This window comes from Oryza sativa, chromosome 1, assembly GCF_034140825.1.
Source record: "Oryza sativa Japonica Group chromosome 1, ASM3414082v1".
NCBI lineage: Eukaryota > Viridiplantae > Streptophyta > Magnoliopsida > Poales > Poaceae > Oryza > Oryza sativa.
Window position 1 is genome coordinate 34,073,732 of NC_089035.1, and position 21,781 is coordinate 34,095,512.

Genomic DNA, 21,781 nt, shown 5'->3' on the forward strand with positions numbered 1-21,781 from the left:
CATCATCAGCCGATTGTCTTTGTATCATCATCTACATTGGACATATAGCTGATTGCTCAAAACCCTATCGACATCGGCTAGAATTACTCCATCGGCTTGTAAGCCGATTGGCTCTTTGATATGTTATTTCTATATCTTGTCAGTTGTAGGATCAAACTAACTGGCACGTCCGCATCTCATCAACTTTTAGATCTGCACTGGAGTTAAGTGGATCTCCCAGACCATTGTGTTCGTCAACTTAGTTTGTGCCAACACAGACCCGGCACCATCGGCCGAGCACGGATTTTTCGTCAACAGGCCTGCGGGCGAAGAAAGGACACTAAACACACTTTCATAACAACTAAAGGGAACTAACTAACTCTACCTAATTAATAGATATATTGACATGTCACATCCTTATTGAACTCGATATCTTCTAGATAAGCTTCTTTAATTGATTAATTTTCTTAATCGAACCCATCAAGAAATCCAACTATAATGCTCATCGGCTGATTCTAGTACTTTGAAGCCAATACTGACTTTAGACCGATGATGATTTCGGGGCTTACCAAATTTTTCCGTTAACAGTGGCCCACCAATTTAATATTTTTATTTAGACTAAATTGCCCTGATATATGGGTACCACACTTGACTCAGCTACCACGTCAGCTCCTTTTATTGTTTCCCGGATGAAATTGCCACGTCAATGTCAGGTGGGACGAAGACCTAGTCAAAGGAGCCATGTTAGCCAAAAATAGGGACAATAGTGCTAAGGCACCTCGTTTGGACTGGTTTTATAAGTTAAGGGATGTGATGTATTTGGTTTTGCGGACTGTAGATGAAAATCAAATTGAGACACCTAAAGTGAACCTGTTCATTTTTCTCCGTAGGATCGAGGCCCGGCCACTTGCTCTGAACCAGCTCTCAAGGCATGGATATTCCACAACACATAGGAAGCAAAGCATAGCTTCCCGTTCCCGTAAGCTCCCGTGCCAGCAAACGAAAAAACTCCTAAACAACAAATAAATAACACACAAACACTAAAGTCACATCATGCAGAGCATGGCACGTCGAGAACATAAAGCGCGCAAATATTCCAGTTCCCCGCGATCACGTCCCCTCGCTTTTACGTAAAGAACCGTAACACATCTGAACGCCGATACAACCAACCTGCTTTGTGCACGTATATATATTTCACCGTCTCGTTCAATCGATCGTAACCGAAACCGCATTGCCTCCAGCAATTCACTACTACACCAGCGTCCCCCCCAAAAAAAACCCAACCAGAGGTCGTAGCAGAGCGCGCGCGATGGCACACGGGCGCGTGCAGCGGATGCAATGCTGGGTGGTGGTGGCGTGCGTGGTGGCCTCGGTCTCCACCACCGCGTCCGCGTTCGTGTTCAAGGCGGGCGGGACGGGCGAGTGGCGCGTCCCGGATCAGCAGGCCAGCGGCAACGTCAGCGCCTACAACCAGTGGGCCGAGCACACCCGGTTTCGCGTGGGTGACGCCATAGGTAATCAACGCTCGCTCTCCACCGACTCCCTTTGACTGCTCTTTCCCAGCCGTTCGATCAGATGTATATTTATTGTACTGCATTAAAGGGTGATAGACGTTGTAGTGTTGGGTGTCCGCTAAAATTGCTAAATCGTGGAGCGTTATCAGATATGTTTGCATTAGTTGCATGGAGCCGAAGCACACACATCATGCGCGTCCGTAGCATCGAAATCATTTATCAATTTGCAAGCGACGTTGGGCTGCCAGGATGACACAGGGGGCACAGGGCCACTTCATTTATGAGTCACACCTGACAATTGTGCGCAATTTTGTACTGGCTCTCCTTCTCCCCACCTTGACCATGGAGAACCACAGATGCATATCTCCAATCCCATCTGTTGATGCATACTTTTGACGCTATGGCTAGATAGCTTACGTCGTTTCTATCTCTAAGCTTGATCTCTCTATCTCTCTATCTCCGCGAAGCTTCCACCGGCAAAACTTCCACTCTCTGCCCGTTGAGACGCAACACGACAGATGCGAGATAGAATGACGGTTCCTTTCCCTTAGGTTGTATCGAACTGTGTTTAAGTGCTAACGATCTTTTGTCACCGGCTAATGACACTGTCACCGTTTGGTTTACTCCCAAGGGGTAGAAAGTTAAACTTCCACGTGACGTCAGCTCTCAAAAAATTTGATTAGGGAATTACTGATTCTGATCAAACCTCTAATTGCATGCAGCGTTCTCTTACCAACCCGGCAACGACTCGGTGCTGCTCGTCGACAAGAGCTCGTACGACGCCTGCAACACGAACACGCCGATCGACACGTTCGCCGACGGCAACACGGTGTTCACCTTCACCCGGTCCGGCCCGTACTACTTCATCAGCGGCAACAAGGACAACTGCAACCGCAACGAGAAGCTCATCGTCGTGGTCATGGGGGAGCGCGCCGCCAATGGCACGGCGCCGGCGCCGGCGCTGGCCCCGTCGGCCGGCACCACCAGCCCGAACTCGCCACCGTCGCCGCCGCCTCCTCCGTCGGGCATCGAGATCTCGCCCACGCCGGAGCAGTCGATCAACGCCGCGGCGCGCCCCAGGGCGGCGGGCATTGCCGGCGCGGCCGGGCTGGCCATTGGGACGCTGTTCTATGCACTCGTTTGATACGTTTTGTTGAAATGACCGTGTTGATGTGGATCAAGCATAACACACTAACACAGTCACACGGATGCTTTGCTTACAGAGAAAGATGTACTCATTGTTGGTTTGATTAAGTTTGTTGCTAATATGTGCTATAATAATGTAATAAGTGTTCCTATTCAATGTGATATAATCGATTGATAATTAATCAATTCATTGTTGTTGTGGTAAAAAAGAGAAACTAAACAGGTTTCTTTTAGGAGCAACAATTCTTTAGGAGGGCATATATACTATGAAAAAATGAAGAAAAAGATGGTTGTTTTTCATGTCTATTTTCGAAAAATATCCAACCACCTATTTTCTAAATGTATCGATTCACATGTCGAAAAAGAGAAGCATTGGGCCAGATATGGGTAACATATTATGGTCCAATACAAGAATGAATCAATACATAGATTGTCGGCATTTTTCTCGACTTTTCTATGCTCCCGCAATTCGTGGAAATCTTGTAATATTTTGGGTCCATCATTTTGATCGGCCCAAAAAAAAAAAGAGGCCTTTTACGGTGCTTGGAAGGTACCTCATGTACTTCCTAAGATACTTAATATCCACCGTTGATGCTCCAAAGGGCATTTTAGGGATAGAAAATAACTTAAGAATCACTAATATTCTAACTAACCCTCCTGATTTTCTGTCATCTAATTAACTTTCTCACATAGCCATTAGCCGCTTAAGACTAACTAATTTTCTATATCTCGCTGTTATTGGCATCGTTGCAGCAATCTACACATGCTTTTACTACTGATTTGAAACCATTTTTTTTAATCGAGATGAACGAATGGAAAGGAATATATAGATCTTTCTTTTCCTGCATTCTTTCATAATCAAGATGAACGAAGGGAAATGAGTACATAATTTATAATTATTGATCAACTACCTAGTTGTTTTTGAAAGAAACTGCAAGCATTATTCTTCTGTCAACAAAATATAACTGTCATCTGAGTTTATGGGATAGAGATACTAACTATTCAAAGAGAACACAGCGAGAAAGAGGGAGATGTCAACGATACTACATCCATCAAAGAATAACCGTTCATTTATAAAATAATAGATGCAAAATTACATATCTAATACGGATATCTGACATTCCAAGCAGCGATCTAGCCAGGCCAACCTGTAATTCTGCTAACTATTGACTCGAATATAAGCGCGCATAATGGCCCATCACAATCCAACTAATATGACGTCTTGGTTTTTATGGCCATATTTGGCGGAGTTCGTATATTCAAATTAAGCTGCTTTAGATTATAATCTGAAGCTGGGCCAAATATGGCCTTCCTCCTACTAACCTAGTTTATCGGTCGCATTGTTAAAACGGCTTTATATTTCATTCAACATCGGTGTCTGAAAATCATTTCGTACATGAGAAACTAAATTTGCACAATTTTCATTATCAACAGTTACTTCGCTAAATGGTAGAGCATTTCTAAATGCCTGTTGAAAATTATATATCCATTAGGATACGAATTATACATGGACATATCTGCCTTGAATTTGATTGCAATCCTCAGTTTTCCTAAACTGTAATCACTTAGCTAGCCACAATTACTTTTATATCCTCACTAAGTACACATTTGTTGCATGCATTGGCATGATGCATGCTTTTAAGGAGCCACAAGCCCACAAATCCCACTAATTTGTATATATTTTACCGCGAAGAGATTACCAACATCGTCACTTTGTTAAGGAGCAATGAATTATCATTTTTGCTCGGCTTAAGCGAACGTTACTGTTTTATTGAAGCCAACTTAATTAAAAAAAATCGTGCACATACACAGATGAGGACCACAGATAAACACCAATATATAATAAATATATTTTTTCCTTCTGGCAAATGCTATATAAATAGAGGGGAGGGCAAAGGCAAATACACGGGGAAATACAACAGAATCGAAATACAGAATACTGGGTGAACGACACACTGGGAGTCACTTGCAACCTTTAGGGTTGAATCTCCAGAGATGGAAATGAATCAACAGCATAATGAGGGCAACGAATCTTTCGTGGCCTTGATGAACGGTTTTGCTGGTGACGGGACGGCAACACTACCGGTATTTTCTCCCAAAATTTCATAGTTCTTCTCTTGAGAATTTTGTGCTTGTGTTCCGAAAGAATTGGGATAGAAGAATGATTTTTCACAAAATGTGAGCACATAAGGGCATACTTCTGTTCTGTAAATAAGTTTTTTTTTGGTGAGCGTCATGTTTCCTTGGTCCATTATCTTTGCATATACCGAGCTGAATCTTGAAGATTTGCTGGCATGCATGGTTCTTTGATTTCTAGTGTTATATTTGGTATGCTCTTGAAATAGTTTGGCAAGATTTCTGTTTATATGTTCTCTCTCTCTATATTTTTTTTTGAAAGGATTAGATGCTCCTTTCTAACTCTCGTTTCTCATTTTTACTGTGTTTCACTAACTACGGCTATGCCTGTCTATTGCAACGGGATCTGCGGGAACACAAACAAACGGTTTTATGGGGTTCAGTATAAGTGTTTTATTTTGTTGGTGAAAAGTACTGGTTTTGGGTAGGGTGGTTTTTTTGGGTATAATTTCTTTAGGTGTGGAAGTACGATGGTGGAGTAGGATTTCGTTTTAACAATAGTAGAGATCTCAAAATAGCATATGCATGTGTTTTTATGTTTTTTTTACATGTTATGATTGAAAAGAAAAGGGGACACATGCACAAAATTCCTTTGAAAACCACATTGAGCGGTACCTTTTCATGATCCTTGTGGGAAAAAAAAAACAAATCCTTTGTTGAAATCTTCTGTGAGGGCATTTGGTGTATGACATGTATGCCACATACATGCAATGTTTAACATATGTCCCCTGTGTTTACTGTGGACCAGTATAATGAAATGCTATTTTTAACACAATCCTTCGATTCTTTCTCATGTAGGTAAGGCGATTCCTACTTTTTTGTCATGTTCCCTTCTTTTTCTTAATTTATACATTCCAAACAAGCTCTAAAAGACAAAAGAGTAGTAAAGGTTTAAAACTAACTCCAGACCATAATAATCCATAGACACTTGTACAGCTATAATTTCTTCTTTTCTTTTCTGTACATCCTGTTGTCAATCCTGCCTTTCTTCTTTTTTACCCGTAAAGTTTCGATACCTCTGGACTGTCTAAAAAATAATCCTTAGACAAGTTGTTTTAGTTGTTTAATTACCCTGGCCTGCTTATTTTGATGTTTAGGATCACTAAAGCCATCTTTTCTAGAAGGGTTCTATTAATATTAAAGTCCGAAGGGATCGCGGCAACGATTCCCCAGCTCTGTTCCGCCATGGGGGATGAATGGGAGACTTGGATAGCTGCAGGTCTTGTTAGCCCCATGTGTCACTCTGTAGCAACTCATTCTGTGAGATTTTAGCTTTCTTTTTATGTCTGTAATGGTGGTGCATTGACGCACCGCGCTACCTTGTACATTCCCTTTCTTACTCTTAATATACATTGGCCGGCTATTCGCCGGCCCGGCGAAAAAATATTAAAGTCTCGTGAGGTATATCATAAATGAGATCATAAACAAGGTAAGTGGTTGGTAAAAGGTAATTAGTGAGATCTATAGTTTCTGTTCGGTTTAGGATTTTAAGTTGACTTTTTGACTTGTACATTTTTTTTTGACCGGAAATACTGCCGGGGCTTTGCCCAGCAGTGTACACTTTTGTTAATCGGTGGCTTTTAAGTCTTAAGTTTAAATATAATATCCTAACTCTAACTTACGTAACTAAAAAATCTACTTAAATTTAGCATTTGACTTAATAATGTGTGCCTATAAAAAGGATATTTGTTTGTTTAGATATGGGCCAAAACAAAGGGGCCTTAATAGTACGTATACAATTTCAATCCAGATGCCTTTATTAAATATACTAGTCATTGGTTTTCCTTTTTTACTGTACCTAAACTTATGTACTAAGTCAGAGAGGAAGGATTAGAAAAGGCAGTGTATAACCAACGAACAAAGGTGAATGTTATTTTTGGCATGTTATAGATGCCTTGTACATTATCAGTTTCTGATGGCTTTTAAATTATTTGTTTTTTTTTTTCAGTTCAATGTGCCGGAGTATTATGTTTTAGCTCTCTGACTGACTATAATTTGTAGAATGAATTGTGAATCTAGCACTGAGAGTATCTTGTTTCTTTTAATCAGAATGATGGGGAGCAGAGAATGAGTATTCCAGCAAGAGAATTATTTGCAGCAATTGAGGCCGACTCAGGCTTGTTGCCTGTGAACAGTAGCAACACTAATGAAAAAAGGAAGAGGCGTCTACAGAGGCTCACTGGCAAACAGTCGGAGGTACTTGAGGGGTATGTTTCTTGAAGCACATATCATCATTTATTGAAAGCTAGCAATTATAATTGTTGTTGTTGTTGTTGTTGTTGTTGTTGTTGTTGTTGTTGTTGTTGTTGTTGTTGTTGTTGTTGTTGTTGTTGTTGTTGTTGTTGTTGTTGTTGTTGTTGTTGTTGTTGTTGTTGTTGTTGTTGTTGTTGTTGTTGTTGTTGTTGTTATTATTATTATTATTATTATTATTATTATTATTATTATTATTATTATTATTATTATTACATCAACAAATATTTCTAGATATATCCATCTCTTATATGTTATAACTAGATGATGACCCGCGCTTTGATGCGAGATGTTAGATATTGGAGAAATGATGAAATGATTTAGATTGAAATATTACGAAAATAATTTAAGAATGATGATTTAGCATATGTATGTTTAGTTTTAGAATGAAATAAATTATAGATATAATTACTGTATGCTTATATGTTGAGCTTTGTATGCTTAATGGATTGATGTTGCATGCTGACATGTAGGTTTTAAGAGTGCTAATAAATACAATGCTTGCATGTTGAGTTTTAGGTGTTTAGTGAGAATTAGCTTTATAAAAATGTTTAGTGGGTATTAGCTTTATAAAAAGAAAGGATTCTATCCTGGTTAAATATATTGTGTATGTTGCAGTATGGTACTCCTTTCTGAGGAGAATTTCATCATGTGGGTTATCTTCATTTTTCTTGGATGAACAGGTTTTTCAGCATCTGTGGGCATCCCGATGATGGACAAAAGAGGCATCTGAGTGAGACAACAGGTCTTGGTTTAGATCAAGTGAAGTTTTGGTTTCAGAATAAAAGAACACAAGTAAAGGTTTGTTCTAAAACATTGCTATGTACTGATGAACAAAAAAGTTTAGTGGAATGATTAAAAAAAAATTCCATGACACAATGTAGACTATGTGCTGGAAGGAAGAGAACTATAAGTTGTCGGTGGAGAATGAAATTCTGAGGGATGAGAACAGGAGAGTTAAGATAGCTCACTGCACTGCTGTATGCCTCACTTGCTGTAATTCATCAGTACAGAACCAGCTTGCCGTTGAGATGGAAAGGTTAATGGGGCAGAGTGAGTGGCTGCAACAAGAGGTACATCATCTTCTGATATGTTCTCCTATTAAATTACAATTACTTGGCATGTTGAATTTTCAATTCAGTATCTTGAATGGATTTGTTCGAGCTGCAACCATACATGTTAAACTATGTTCTCAATATGATTCATTTATTTGCACAATCTGATCTACCTTGTGATTACCAATCTGCACCCTATCTAACTATAGATTGTGGTTACCTCCTAAATAGTTTGTCTGGAATTTATTTCCCAAGCTCCAGAGTCCTATAGAGACTGTATCTAGAATTGAACTAATGCTGTGTTGTTTGTTTGTCAGATTGCACGGTCGAATGGAACACCCCCGGCTGCAAACCTTGCCTTTCAACTTAATTCATCAGCAGACTATGTATTTTCAGGGCAACATGACCAACAAATGATTGCTGAACTAGCCAAAAACGCAATGCACGCATTGATTATTTTGGCCGAATCCCATGTCGCTCTATGGTTTCCCGTCCCTGGCTGTTCTTATGAAGTATTGAACAAGATGGCTTATGACCAAGCATATCCTGGGGATAACAGTGCAAACGCCATTGGATTCAAGACAGAGGCTACTCGTGCAGTTTCTATGGTGATGATGGACTACAAAAGCGTTGTGGATTTCCTCATGGATCCTGTAAGTGGTATATAGATTTTAATAGTGCCTTGCTAAAAAGATGTGAATATGAATGCCCGTATCAATTCTTTTTAGATAATATTTCAAGTTGCAATTTGATCTCAATGTTAAATTTTTACTGCAGTACAACTACCGAACTTTCTTTCCTGAAGTTATTTCCGGGGCAGTAACCAACAGGATCTACACGTGGCCTACCAGTGATGGTTATAATGGGGTTATACAACTGGTATGTATAGACTAGTAGTATATCTTATGGGGAAATAGAGTGCAGGCAAAATCAGCAGTACTTACCTTTTGGTGATATATATTCATGTGCTTTTTAGTTGGTACTAACAGTTCTTGAGAACAACAGATGACTGTCGAGATGATGTTCCCATCGCCCCTGGTACCGGCTAGGAAATGCACATTCCTGCGCTATTGTAATGTGCTGAACGAAGGATTAGTGGTCGTCATTGATGTGTCATTGGACGATGGCAGTATCTTCTCCAAATGCCGTAAAATGCCATCAGGGTTTCTGATCCAATCCATAAGGCCAAACAGCTGCAAGGTATTGTGACACACAAACGTTATAAAAAAAATGGCCAAGAATTGTTTTTTACCAATATATTCAATCCCGTATCTGATCTGTCGTATGATATCTTCTTGGCAGGTCACTGCCATAGAGCACGTCCTTGCGGATGACACCGGTGTTCATGAGCTCTACCAGCCTTGTATGAATGGACTCGTCTTCGGAGCTCGGCGCTGGGTGGCGACCATGGCGCGGCAGTCTGCACGCATGAGAGATGTTCATCACAACAAGACAGCTCCGCAAGGTAATGGCAACCTGTAAAATCCTTTCGGTGCCTGAAACTCTGAAAATTGCCGCATTCCTGTCAGAACAGGGAGCCGTTTCCAGCTTTGCATGAACAACGTTTCCATCCTTTCGTTGTTTTGTTGTGTGCGTGTGTGTGTGTGTGTGTGTGTGTCTCAGTCAGCACGAAGGGGAGGAAGAATCTAATGAAGCTAGCGGACGACCTGCTCGCGAGCTTCGCCGGCGGCATCGCCGCCACTGGCGGAGGAACGTGGACCGTCGTGATCGGCGCCGGCACGGAGAAGGACATCAGGGTCGCGTACAGGAGGACCACCGAGGGCAGCAGCAGCTACAACGCGATCCTGTCCGTCACCGCGTCCCTGCGTCTGCCGCTGCCCATGAGGAAAACCTTCGATCTGCTCAGGAACCTTACTCACCGCTGCAAGGTACGTACACGAAACAAAAAAAGAAGAGAAGAAAAATTAGTTTCTTTCCTAATTCTCGCGAACTCACCGCGACGCCGGCCGGCCGTGCAGTGGGACGTCCTGGTGCACGGCAGCGTGGTGAAGGAGGAGGTCACCATCGCCAGAGGCGTCGGGAACGACGACACTGTCACCGTCCTCCACTGCAAGGTACCGCACCACAAACCTTAATTTTGCTACCTCCACCGGCCATCTCTCGTGCCGTACTCCGGCTGACTCCGACAATATGTGCGGTGTTGATCAGCGCGCCGGCAGGGAGGACAGGGGAAGGACCATGATCCTGCAGAACAACGGGTACGACGCGTCGGGCTCGTTCATGGTCTACTCCCAGATCGACAGCGAGCTGATGAACACCATGGTCCTGAGCCCCAGCGACCTGCCGCCCGGGCGGGGCGGGCCGTCCCTCTACCCCACCGGCTTCTCCCTTCTCCCTGACGTCGAGGCTGCCCAGGACAGCAGCGGCATCGCCCTCGGCGAGGTTGGGGGAACTCTCATGACCATGGGCTTCCAGATTCCGGTGAAGCTCGCCAGTGGGGATCGCATGTATTCCCGGTCTGCGGCATCGGCAATCAGGCTCATGACTGACACCATTGCCCTCGTCAAGAAGACGCTGATGAACGAGCATTCTGGTATCTACGGGGTTAGCCCGTTCCACCCCTAGATTCAGAAAAACACCAGAGGTAATCATTTCATTGACAAGTTTCCTGTTAAACTAGGCTAATGAAGTTCCATCTGATTCCTGATATTATGCTAGTGTTGCTGATGAGCTCTCGTCTGTTTTGTACAGGGAGAAAAGGGAGGTCCGTGTGCAGATAAAAATCAAGAACATGCGAAGGGGATTCATCGGCTCCGATCACCCTGCATCTCCCAGAATTTGCTGAATTAATTAGAACTTTAAGGTTGTGTTAACAACCTGTAATAATGTTTTTAAGGCCAAACTTATATCGTGTCTTTGCTGTAATAATGTAGTATGCGCCTGATGGATGTCGACTGCCGTGTACCGATGCAGTTTGCTTCGCAGAGACGCGGATACATTTGCTATCGTATGGATGCTCCTTTAGAACCTATGTTGCCTCTTAATTTCTATGGGTGCTATTTTAGAACATCGATGTGCAGTTTTCTTTGCAGATTTGGTATTCTATGGATGCTCTTTTAGAACTTAAATTGCCTCTTCAATTACCTCCATTTGCCTTGCTTGCCGAATTGGTTTTGAATATATATTTTTTTAAGGAAACTGGTTTCGAAAACCTTCACTGCACAACTTAGCAATTTTTCGAAAACCAAAAGTCCAAAACTTCATTCTCTTTTAGTTTGAAGAGTAAAAAGGAAAAACTTACATTCTTACTATGAGCCCAATTGCCACAAGCTGTTCGTACTGGACTTGAAACATCTAGACTTCAATTTTAGAATGTTTCAGTTTTAGTGTTGAGGGCTTATCAACTATGGTGGTTATTCCTGCTTTCACTATTCAACACTATGAGAGAGCAGAAACATGTGAGCTGCTTACTCAGTTATTCTTACATCCTTGTCCGTACAAACTATTTTAATCAGAAACATGATAGCAGAAGTTCCTTGTCCATGTAATGGACTAACAGTAAGAGGAGTGAATGGATTGGAGAATCTAAATGAACCAAATGAACACAAATATGTATTGCATGAGTATTTCAGGATAAACATGATATTAGCTCATTTAAGATTTTCATGGTTTGGAGATTACATCAGCGTAAATGACTAGAACTAGTACAGAGACAGGTCAGCCTATATAGTTAAACATGTATTACTTTAAGTAAAAGAAGAAACCGAAAGCGCACCGGCCTTCCTAACCTTATCAAAATTTGACATGATGACAAAACCCCTCACTTGTTCATCTCTGAAGGTCCGCTGCTTGTTACTTCCAAGAGGACTATGGGATGCCATCTCAGATACGTGCCATTAAAATCAGTCATGATAGACTGATAAAAAGATTATAATGTCATGCATTGAGACCAGCCCAATTCTTAAATGCAATCAGAGCTTCCATTTTCCTGAAATTCCGCTTTCTCAGCTTTGCCACTTTCAGTTTTTTGTGGGTCTCCATGAATGCTTGTTTGTGTCTCCACTTATCCAAAAATATTTTCAACTCTTGTGCTTTCTCAATCACTTGCATTGCCATATCAAAAAATCCACCTTTGACTAAAGCATACAGAAATGCATCAATTAACTCATGGTTGAAATCAGCCCCCTTCCTCCTCACTTCAGTCCATAGTATAAGCACACTAAAGTACTTCTCCGCTGAGACATACCCATTGATTAGCGAAAGGTAGGTCTGATTATTTGGTTCATACCTCAGGAATACCATCCTTCGGTATGTCCTTCGAGCATCCTCCAACCTCCCAACCTTGCAAAAGGCATGTATTATTGAGTTCCAATCATGTGTTGCAATTTCTATCCTCGGATCATCGACGACTGTGTCCAAGAATGATGCCATAAGCTCAGGACGGTTGTTCTCTGTTAAGCCTGTCATTATAGTAAGATAGCTTGTCCTAAGGTCTGGTAACCTCGCCTCTCTCATCTCCTTGAAGAGAGAGAATGCAGATAGGAAATCATGGGCTGTCATAGAAGCATCAATAAGAGCATCATAACTGCCAGCATCAAGCTGCAGCCCTGCTGCACTAATCTCTGAGACAAGCTGTGCAGCCTCTGCAGTCCTTTGCTCCTTGCAATACGCTTTCAGGATTGAGGAGTATACACCTAGCCCCACAGAGGCTCCTTGAGCAGTCATTTCGTCGAGTATACTATGAGCCTTGTTCAATAGGCCAAGCTCAACACAAGCATTGACAATCCCAAACCCAACAGAATCCTCAACTGCCAGTGACTGCTGCAATGACTCAGTTTCCTGTGCTTTGATGATCAACTGAGCTAATTCCCTGATCCTCCCATTATCTACAAAACGCTGTGCAACCTCTGTATAGCTTTCTAAATCAAATGCATTGCTACCCCCAACTCTTCTCTCCTCCACCACACGAAGAATGACTGATGAAACTGACTCAAAGCTGCAGCTCTTCAAATACCCACTGATCAAATTCTTGAAAAAAATCTTCTTGCCGAATCCTAACGCATCCAGCAATTTATCGAGCTCATCAACACGGCTTGGAATATCTCTCCAAGCATACAAGAACGCAAGACATCCGAAGCTATCCACATCCGGCGACACTGCAATAGCCGACATGATCTCCAATACCCTCTCAGCTTCTGTGACTGAACCGAGCAGACGGCAGCAGCCACCAAGAACGGCATTGCAGGCAGCAAGGTCAGGACGCATCGCCGCTGCCGCAGAGGGGGACTTCTCCGACACCATTTGCTTGCAGGCTTCGTCGAAGACCTTCAAGAAGGCCACGAAGGCGCCCGTGTCAGCGCGCGTGAGCTCTATAAGCGGGGAGCCCCAGACAGGGAAAGCCGGGAGGCGGCGCCCGCAGCGCAGCAGAGCGCGCACGAGGGCCAAGGCCGGAGCGGCGGAGGCCGCTGCGGCGAGCGAAGTGAAGACGGCCTGCAGGGCGGCCTCCGGGACGGGGTCCGCGTGGGGGCTCTTCTCGAGCAGGAACACGGCGGCCGCGAAGGCACGCTTGAGGCCGAGACGGTGGTGGTGCGCTGCGGCGAGGTGGGAGACGAGCGCCGCGGCGGCGGGAGGCGAGGGCGAGAGGGAGGCCGACGCCAGGGACCTGAACGCGAGCCACGCGTCGTCCGAGCGGTCCTCGGAGACGGCGGCGAGCAGCTCGTCCTCGAGCGCGACGGCATCGCCGACGGGCAGCGTCTTGTGCGCGGGAGGTGTAGGTGGCGGCGGCGGCGGCGGCGGCTGGGGTTTGGGCCGCGGCGCGAAGACGGAAGGCTGGAGGAAGGAGTAGACGGTGGGGATCTCATGGGGCGCAGGGGAGGGTGAAGACGGCGAGAAGGCCCTCGTGTTTATGGGCAGAGGCAACCGGCGGCGGAGGCGGAGGAGAGCGCGCATCGGAGTCTCGGAGAGGTTTGCCGTTCAGGTGTTCGAGCCTTTGCCAACCTAGTCTCAAGAATTTTTCAGGAAAGCCCCTAGTCTTCTCAAGAAGATCGTATCTATCTGAAGGTGAAGGATGTCATATTAGTCCCGCTTCACATATTATAGTACTATTAAAAAATATAGCAAAGTTCTAGAGTTTAAATCTATTCAAAACATAGCAGCTAGAACATGGAGTATAAAGATAACGTTTACTACTCCAACCATTTCAGGTTATAAGACGTTTTGACTTTTGTCAAAGTCAAACTGTTTCAAGTTTGACTAAGTTTATAAACAAATATATTAATGTTTATAATACTAAATTAGTTTCATCAAATCGCTAATTGAATATATTTTTATAATAAATTTGTCTTGGGTTGAAAATGTTACTACTTTTTTCTACATACTTAGTCAAACTCAAAGTAGTTTGACTTTGACCAAAGTCAAAACATCTTATAAGTTGAAACGGAGAGAGTATAAATCACCCATATTACATCTATTATCTCTTGACTCTATTATAATCCGAGTCAGCGGGTTATCTATCCTGCGAAGATAAGTAGCTATTTCTACCATAATTCCTTCTTAACATTCGCTATCACCTAAAGAATTATAAATTATTACATTTTGAGACAGGGGACCAAGGGAGTAAACTAGTCACTTCTTTTTTACACGTTCTATTTGGCATCATAGTCAAGCATCCGAAAATGCATCCCAGCACAAGTCATTTTTAGACTTCCACACGAACCAAACCAGACGAAAAAAAATCTCAATTTGTTGGTTAGTAATTTGTGCAGTGTTGACAGGCAGAGTTTCTCAGCACAAACAAGATTTGCAATGGCTTCTTCTAATAGACCGGTAATAAGAACTAAAACCAGAATGACGGAGCATAATAGGCAAGACAAAAGAACAAACGACCATCACCAGCTTGACGATATCAACATTTCTTGCATTCTGAAGGAACGGGGTGACAATTCTAGGAAGCAACTTATCAGGTTTCTGGCACTGAATTCATTTCAGTGGCACAGCTGGATGTAAACATTTTACATGCAGTACATCATAGCACGACTTACCATTCCCTCAAACAGGCGGTAGAAAAGGCATATCATTACAAATCTATTACTAGCATACATTTGGTTATTCATCGGAACATTACAATAAGTTGCCCACTCACACAAATCAGCTAGTAGAACATACTATAAGATCAAAACTGCAACTATATGATTGGACCAAAACTCATTTAATACCTTTCAGCCAACCTGGCAGAAACGGCCCTTAGCTTTGAATACACTTTGCCAGCAGGAGAACCTAAGATGAGACTACAGAGTGAATCCCGAGCAACCTTGATGTTAACAAAGGATCCAAGTATGTGGATCTTTGTGTCAGCAATAACTATGCGAGTCCTGGTAGAATTCTCAATGGCGTATTTGGTCTTGCCTCCTTTCCCTGACAAACGGCCAATAGCACGTGACAGATGCTCACCCCGGAGTGTCTTCACATCCTTGATCTCGAAGGAATCCACATACAAGTCATCAAGGCGGAGCAATGCAACGGCATCTGCGATGTCAAATCCAAGCATAAAAGCATGCACGAAGTCTGCACACTTCTGAAGATTGCTCACATCTGGTGTGTCTTGCCTTGTTTTTAGCTCCACCCTTCTTGCCTGGGATAACAGAAACAGGTTGAAAAGCTTGATAGTGGATACAGTGCAGGCATGAGCATTCAATATTAAAATGGTAATACAGGATTTTCTTTTTCAGAAAGTAAAATAATGTAAGCACTGATGGCAGTCGTTGCGTTACCTAAAAAACATCAGAGAAAACATGGTAGCCACCATTCGAGTTTAGTAATAACTGAAAATTCACAAGAAAACCAATTTACCTACACGTTTTAGACACAACCTGCATTCTTCTTGTGATTTGTACTTATTCTGCATCACTTTCCTTTACTGAATTGGCATAGTACATTCATAGTACTAATAACCACGTGTTTGGCAAACTTGAATCGAAATACAAATAACCAAGTGTTTGGCAAACTTGAATCTATAAGCAATACTAACTTAGTTCTTTTTGTATTCCTATATTCAGTCATATTGCCAAAACTTTGTTGTTAAAACCGGACTCATCCATGAAAGCTCTTACACCAGACGCATCCATGAAAGGCTTTCCAGTTCCAATGAGGAATCTACAACATAAGGAATGGCCATAAAAGGAGCACACTTTTACACCATGATCCACTGAACTAAACAGTACCACCATTTAGTCCTAGCACCAGCTAAGATATCCTCTAGCACCAAGCATGTCACTACCAACTTTGTAACAGCTGCGATAATTGTTCTAACTATTACTATATGGTTCACACAATCGCTTAACCTGTAAATGTCTAAGATGAAACTTTTACACCCCGGCGTCATGCTCAAAAATCACGAAGCCTGGCAGGACATGTCTCACCCTTCGCAATTCGCAACCACGTTTTTTTTAAAAACCGAATTCGCAACCACATATTACACGAAAGCCCAATTTGAGGCCCCGAACAACAGAATCATAAGTATACAACCAAGAGTGAGTTTTTAGCATCGGGTTTATCTACCTTCAGGTTCATGCGTATGTCGATCTTCATGTGCTCGTAGACGGGCGTGTAGATGTCCATCCACGCCTTCTTCAGCGGAGCGAAGCGGTGCTGCGGCACCGGCACCTTCCGGAACTGGGGCCTCCCGCCGCTCATCTCGCTCGGCATCAGCGCCTCGAACCGCGGCTTCTCCACCGCCATCGCGCCGGCGGAGGAGGACTCCCCCGCAGCGGCGGCGCTCGCGGCCCTGTCGACCTCCATCTCGTCGCGGCGGCGGAGGCGGAGGCGGCGAGCGGCTAGGTTTTGCTTGGGGGTATGGGTATGAAGCTACTGGGCCAAAACATAAGCACAAGAAAGGAGGCCCATGACAAGAAGGGCCTTCGTTAAAATTCCTCGCAATTGTTTCTGACTAAATCGTATCCGTTAACGGACGATCGGACGGCTCCCTTGAACCGACCCCAAATCTTGCCAGTCAGCTTGGGATTGGACAACTGGTTTGTCATTGGTCTGTCCAATGATATTTTCTCATTATAAATTTGTTTTTGATTTTCGACCTCATGTAACAAAACACTCTCAAGTTCACTTTCAAATTCAAAGAGCTCAAGATATGTCAAGAGCAGCAAAAGGCTGAGAGGTACCATGGAGAAAGCAATATGATCAAACAGAAACCGCAAAGGATTAGTGCCTACAAATTGTCTTGTTTGCTCCATTATAGTCCAGCAGTCACGAGCACAAAATAAACAGAAACAGGCAAATGCTTAAAGTCTCTAACACCATTACACCAAGTCAGTTCCAAGGGAAGATAAAATGCAGGCTTCATGCGGCCGCGAAAGGATGGAAGCACACCCTGCAGGACTCTAGAAATCATCGTAGTCATCATCATACTCATCGCTATCAGTTTCAGGGTTACTGTCAGCATAACGGCTTTCGTCGACCCATTCTGGGTTTTTCTTCGCCATCTTCTCGAAGTTGCACAGCTCCTTCTCCCGCTCCTCTATGATGCGCCTGTTCTCAGCCCGCTCCATCTCTTCGATATCTTCATAGAAATTAACCTGTATCTTCTTTGGGTTAATCCCATTTGCTGCCAGAACATTCACCAGCTTGTTGATCCCATCATCGCCCTTGGAACATTGTATTATGACAGTCTCAAGGAACGGACATTGGAAGGTCATTCCATCAATTGGCATAGCATCTGTTTCTGCTCCTTTTCTTGCTGCGTGAGGAAGCTAGAGACATAACAGGAAATAAATAAAAAGAGGGGTGTATTTAATGAGGAATTTCCAATATGATGCAAGATTTTTACGTGCGGCATACCTCCTCTTGCATCAATGTCAGTTCTCCTAGTCTCGGCGAAAGTTGAAGGAAACGAAGCACAGTATAGAAATCCTCAGTTAAACACCACTTACCAATTTCAAGAGTTGTGAGCCTCTCAAACACTGGACATGCCGGCAGCTCCTTTTCCAACATAACCTTGTATTGAGTGAGTGAGCAAGTCATAACTAAGAACTAAAACCAGGACATTTCCAAACTCCAAGCATAATAACAATGTAATATTGACATGTGAAAGAAAATTCCACATTCATCCCATGAGATTACCGTGAGACCATATCGTACAAATTTTTCATACTACAGCTGACAGCTTTGAAAGTTGTATGGGAGAAACTAACAGATCAAAGGAACTACTAATTACTGAACTAGCAAACTTACTCTTTTTGCAGGACACATATACGAAGGGCAAAATTAGAAAAGATATACAGCAAGTAGACACAGACACAGCTATGATCTGATCTTTCCAGAATAGAACCCTTTTTTCCATATCAAATCCCCAAGATTCTAGTCGGTTACACAAGCCCTAGATACCAAGTTGGTATAGTTTCAAGCCATGCACATTTTCATTCAGAGTAGTTAACTAGAATAAATATAGTCAAGATTTTTGCAAAACAAAAGAGTAGAGAAGTAACAAAAGACAGCAGGCTTGTCTTTTGCGAATATACCTTGACGTCAGAACCAAATAGTGCGAGTGTCTTGGCAGATAAAAGTACTCCAATAAACTCAGATTCACCATCATATTTCTTCCCCCAAGTATCTATGTGTGCACTCTCTAGAGATGGTTTCTCTCCCCAAGAAACATCTTGCAGTGCACAACCCTGGCACTCAAAGTGAACGAGATGAGGGGCGGAAATTGTGAATCTTTTGGGCCCATGCATGAAGCCATCAAGAGTTAGCCTTTTTAGCACTTTGGAGGCAATCAGATCAAGATATGTTGCCGAGTTTATCAAATGCAAATCTTCTAGGTTAGGGCTCCGACCGATGAATTGGTTCAGAGAAAGCTGGTCCACTTCTACATCAGAGAGAGTCAACTTTTTGAGAGAAGGAAGTTGAATTATGTCCGGAAGCACAAGGCCTACGTGTTCAAGATCTTCATCAGGGGCTTCTCCCATCTGCAAACTTAGCTCCTCAACTGAACGGCAGGTGAAAATGCGAGACGGTAAGGCCGTTTTATCATACATATCCAGTTCCACATCAAGCACTTTAACATTGTGCTTCACCGCATAGAGGATCCACTTCCTAAGATCATTGCAGTTCAGTGGAAGATAATGAAACCAATAAAGCTGGAAAGTATGCAGGTCTACTTTAGAACGGATGAGTAATAGGTTGTCCACAAAGCGAGCAAATTTCTCAACCTTCCAATGTTTAAAATCTCTGTAATCAAGGCATATGAACTGCAGACACTCAATCACTCTCATCCACCTCCTAGAAAGCCTGCGCATCCTCACAATTGCTCTAATCCTTGAAAAGGACAGGATATGCTGTAGGACCTCTCCAGGCAGCACACTGATCAAATCAGTGTCACTCTCCATTGCATGCTCATCAGTGGACTCCATATCAACCCTACTTCAGATTCCTTAACCACCTGACACCTGCCATGCACACGGTTCACAGTTATTAACACATTAAGTAATGATATCCCCCCCCCCCCCCCCCTTCTTTAAAGTGCAATGTTCTGGGGACGGCCCATATCATGTAAAGCTTATATTTGTTCAATTGGCCCCTTCATGATGCAATGAAGTTTGGTGGACTCTCATCATGATTGCAATGACTGGGCCACCAAATTTGTGTTCACAGAGCAGGGCAATCTCTAGCAGACCTAAACTGCTTTGCACAGCACACAATAGAATGATCCATTGCTTAAATACCTTATCAGATTGATAAAACATAAAACCACTAACACCTAATCAAGTCTTCTCTTACAGTAGCAAATCGGATCAGATTGATATAAATCCCACTTACCATCAAACGTTGTCACTCAGGCTTTGGTACACCGATCCGAAATTCAAAACCGTTATTATGTTTATCTTTGAATACTAAACCATAAGGAGCCTAGAGAAATAGATTCTTGAGAAAAAAAAACAACTGCAACCAATGTTTCATTTGAAAGATTGCATCCCTGCTATATTAGGGCGGGTTGGTCCCTTCATCGTAAGATCACACCATAATCTTTGTGCTCCCAGGTGGTGAAGGGTACTCAAACCACCAAAGAAAAAGATGATTCTAAACCAACAAAAAACCCTCAAACTAAAAAAAGAAGTTTTTTTAGACAAAAAAAAACCATCAAAGATCGGTAATGCTAAAAACTGGCTTCTGCGGTTCTGCCTACATCTACATGTACGCTGGCAGAACAGGCTTAAGCAAACTTGCGGGTGAAGTGGGGAAGAACTAGCTCGATCGCTCGAGTACTATCACGCGATGCGAAACACACACACACCAAAAGAAATAAATAGGAACTGCAGGACGGCGATCTCACCAGCAATGGAGGGAACAGGGGACTGCTCCCTTGGAATCGCCGGGGGAAGCCGACGCCACACGAGGCTAGGGTTTAAAGGTTTGTTCAGAGTTCGGAGTTTTGGGCGTGCCACCGAGCAGGGAACCCGGGATTTGTTTCCACCACTCTCCCAGTCTCCCTCCCTCTCTCGGAAATCCCGCCAAGCTGTTGCAGGTCCGGCATGCGCAATGTATCTTACCCAACTAGTAAATAAGATGGCCCCATGACCAGGAGGTAGTAAGCTGCAAATGCTTATATGAGTGTAGTGGTAAACAAGGTGGGGTCCACCTGAAAAAATCCATCCATCCTAACCCTCCATTACCTGGATCCTGTCAGAATCTTCATATTTTATTTGGTTGTTGCCGGCAATAGCACAAATACCAGGTAGTAACTACTACCTCTTCCCACAATGCTTACTACTGGGTAGTAGGCTTGAAATAAATGCTTGTTACCTGGTTTTTTGCCACATTGTGGTTGTATCCCATCCGAAGGACCAACAGAAGTACAGCAGTCAATAGGGTAAAAGTAAAAATTAAAAGAATAATAAAATTTATAAAAATAAGGGGGGTCATCCGATCAAGATTTATAAAAATAATAAAACGTACTCCCTCCATCTTAAAAAAACTCAATTCCTGAGTTTTTGTGTCGAACGTTTAACTTTCCGTCTTATATGAATTTTTTTATGATTAGTATTTTTATTGTTGTTAGATGATAAAATATGAATAATATTTTATGTGTGATTTATTTTTTTTAAAATTTTTCATATTTTTTTCAAATAAGACGGATGGTCAAACGTTATATACGGAAACCTAGAAATTGAATCTTTTTGAGACGGAGGGAGTATACCACAAGAATTTTAGCGTGTAAAACGAGAAAATTCGTTAGCACATAATTAATTAAGTATTAATAATTATAAATTTAAAAATAAGATTTATTTAATTTTTTAAATAACTTATATATATATTAAAAAAATAACAGATCACTTAATAGTTTAAAAGGCATACTAACAGAAACGAGGGAGAAAAAGTTTAAAGTTGAAAAATAAGTAGTGGACCGAAGTATTACGCCTTCAAAACGACGAGATGGAGAACGAATTCAACGCTTGAGCAAAGCTTTCTACTCCCTCTGTCAATGAATTTATTTTTAGCTATGAATGATAAATAAGGCTCCGTTTAGTTCACACTAAACTTCCTCCAAAACTCCCAACTTTTCATCACATCACATCCAAAACTTTCATACTTACATAAACTCCTAACTTTTTTTTTAAATTACCAACTTTTTCTAAACTTCTCCCCAATTTTAGAAACTAAACACAGCCTAAACTTATTTTGATAAGCACAGCCTAAACTTATTTTGATAAGGGTGTATCCCATGGAGGTTTG

The 21,781-nt window shown here is 42.5% G+C and overlaps 5 protein-coding genes across 5 annotated transcripts; 2 read left to right on the forward strand and 3 right to left on the reverse strand.

Moving 5' to 3' along the window:
* Positions 1-1,186: 1,186 nt before the first annotated feature.
* On the forward strand, positions 1,187-2,825 carry LOC4325863 (early nodulin-like protein 9). The gene is made up of 2 exons (XM_015779763.3): positions 1,187-1,493; positions 2,216-2,825. Exons 1-2 carry the CDS (start codon positions 1,289-1,291, stop codon positions 2,635-2,637), a joined length of 627 nt encoding a protein of 208 aa, XP_015635249.1. The 5' UTR covers positions 1,187-1,288; the 3' UTR covers positions 2,638-2,825.
* A 1,721-nt stretch (positions 2,826-4,546) lies between these two features.
* Positions 4,547-11,108, forward strand: LOC4325864 (homeobox-leucine zipper protein TF1-like). The gene is made up of 12 exons (NM_001401525.1): positions 4,547-4,724; positions 6,825-6,982; positions 7,709-7,826; positions 7,910-8,098; positions 8,398-8,733; positions 8,858-8,959; positions 9,086-9,280; positions 9,383-9,545; positions 9,704-9,969; positions 10,060-10,155; positions 10,250-10,685; positions 10,793-11,108. Exons 1-11 carry the CDS (start codon positions 4,635-4,637, stop codon positions 10,664-10,666), a joined length of 2,130 nt encoding a protein of 709 aa, NP_001388454.1. The 5' UTR covers positions 4,547-4,634; the 3' UTR covers positions 10,667-10,685; positions 10,793-11,108.
* A 379-nt stretch (positions 11,109-11,487) lies between these two features.
* On the reverse strand, positions 11,488-14,046 carry LOC4325865 (pentatricopeptide repeat-containing protein At1g69290). The gene has a single exon (XM_015774172.3). It carries the CDS (start codon positions 13,988-13,990, stop codon positions 11,978-11,980), a length of 2,013 nt encoding a protein of 670 aa, XP_015629658.1. The 5' UTR covers positions 13,991-14,046; the 3' UTR covers positions 11,488-11,977.
* A 1,037-nt stretch (positions 14,047-15,083) lies between these two features.
* LOC107276702 (uncharacterized) lies at positions 15,084-16,893 on the reverse strand. Its single transcript, XM_015771415.3, has 2 exons — positions 16,598-16,893; positions 15,084-15,671 (listed from the first exon to the last, which is right to left on the reverse strand). The coding sequence occupies exons 1-2, from the start codon at positions 16,835-16,837 to the stop codon at positions 15,249-15,251; spliced, it is 663 nt and encodes a 220-aa protein (XP_015626901.1). The 5' UTR covers positions 16,838-16,893; the 3' UTR covers positions 15,084-15,248.
* A 361-nt stretch (positions 16,894-17,254) lies between these two features.
* Positions 17,255-20,486, reverse strand: LOC4325866 (F-box protein At4g22280). Its single transcript, XM_015788900.3, has 4 exons — positions 20,382-20,486; positions 18,571-19,497; positions 17,891-18,046; positions 17,255-17,802 (listed from the first exon to the last, which is right to left on the reverse strand). Exons 2-4 carry the CDS (start codon positions 19,459-19,461, stop codon positions 17,434-17,436), a joined length of 1,416 nt encoding a protein of 471 aa, XP_015644386.1. The 5' UTR covers positions 19,462-19,497; positions 20,382-20,486; the 3' UTR covers positions 17,255-17,433.
* Between the last annotated feature and the right edge of the window lie 1,295 nt (positions 20,487-21,781).

What these genes read in the sequence shown, in the direction of transcription:
- LOC4325863 (XM_015779763.3), top strand. Translation starts at nt 1,289, where the DNA reads ATGGCACACGGGCGCGTGCAGCGGATGCAATGCTGGGTGGTGGTGGCG. An exon ending in TCGCGTGGGTGACGCCATAG is followed by an intron (nt 1,494 to 2,215) that starts GTAATCAACGCT and finishes AATTGCATGCAG; the next exon opens with CGTTCTCTTACCAACCCGGC.
- LOC4325864 (NM_001401525.1), top strand. Translation starts at nt 4,635, where the DNA reads ATGGAAATGAATCAACAGCATAATGAGGGCAACGAATCTTTCGTGGCC. An exon ending in ATAAAAGAACACAAGTAAAG is followed by an intron (nt 7,827 to 7,909) that starts GTTTGTTCTAAA and finishes GACACAATGTAG; the next exon opens with ACTATGTGCTGGAAGGAAGA. An exon ending in ACCTTACTCACCGCTGCAAG is followed by an intron (nt 9,970 to 10,059) that starts GTACGTACACGA and finishes CCGGCCGTGCAG; the next exon opens with TGGGACGTCCTGGTGCACGG.
- LOC4325865 (XM_015774172.3), bottom strand. Translation starts at nt 13,990, where the DNA reads ATGCGCGCTCTCCTCCGCCTCCGCCGCCGGTTGCCTCTGCCCATAAAC.
- LOC107276702 (XM_015771415.3), bottom strand. Translation starts at nt 16,837, where the DNA reads ATGGAGGTCGACAGGGCCGCGAGCGCCGCCGCTGCGGGGGAGTCCTCC. An exon ending in ACATACGCATGAACCTGAAG is followed by an intron (nt 15,672 to 16,597) that starts GTAGATAAACCC and finishes CTGTTATCCCAG; the next exon opens with GCAAGAAGGGTGGAGCTAAA.
- LOC4325866 (XM_015788900.3), bottom strand. Translation starts at nt 19,461, where the DNA reads ATGGAGTCCACTGATGAGCATGCAATGGAGAGTGACACTGATTTGATC. An exon ending in TATTTGGTTCTGACGTCAAG is followed by an intron (nt 18,047 to 18,570) that starts GTATATTCGCAA and finishes ACTCAATACAAG; the next exon opens with GTTATGTTGGAAAAGGAGCT. An exon ending in TGACATTGATGCAAGAGGAG is followed by an intron (nt 17,803 to 17,890) that starts GTATGCCGCACG and finishes TTATGTCTCTAG; the next exon opens with CTTCCTCACGCAGCAAGAAA.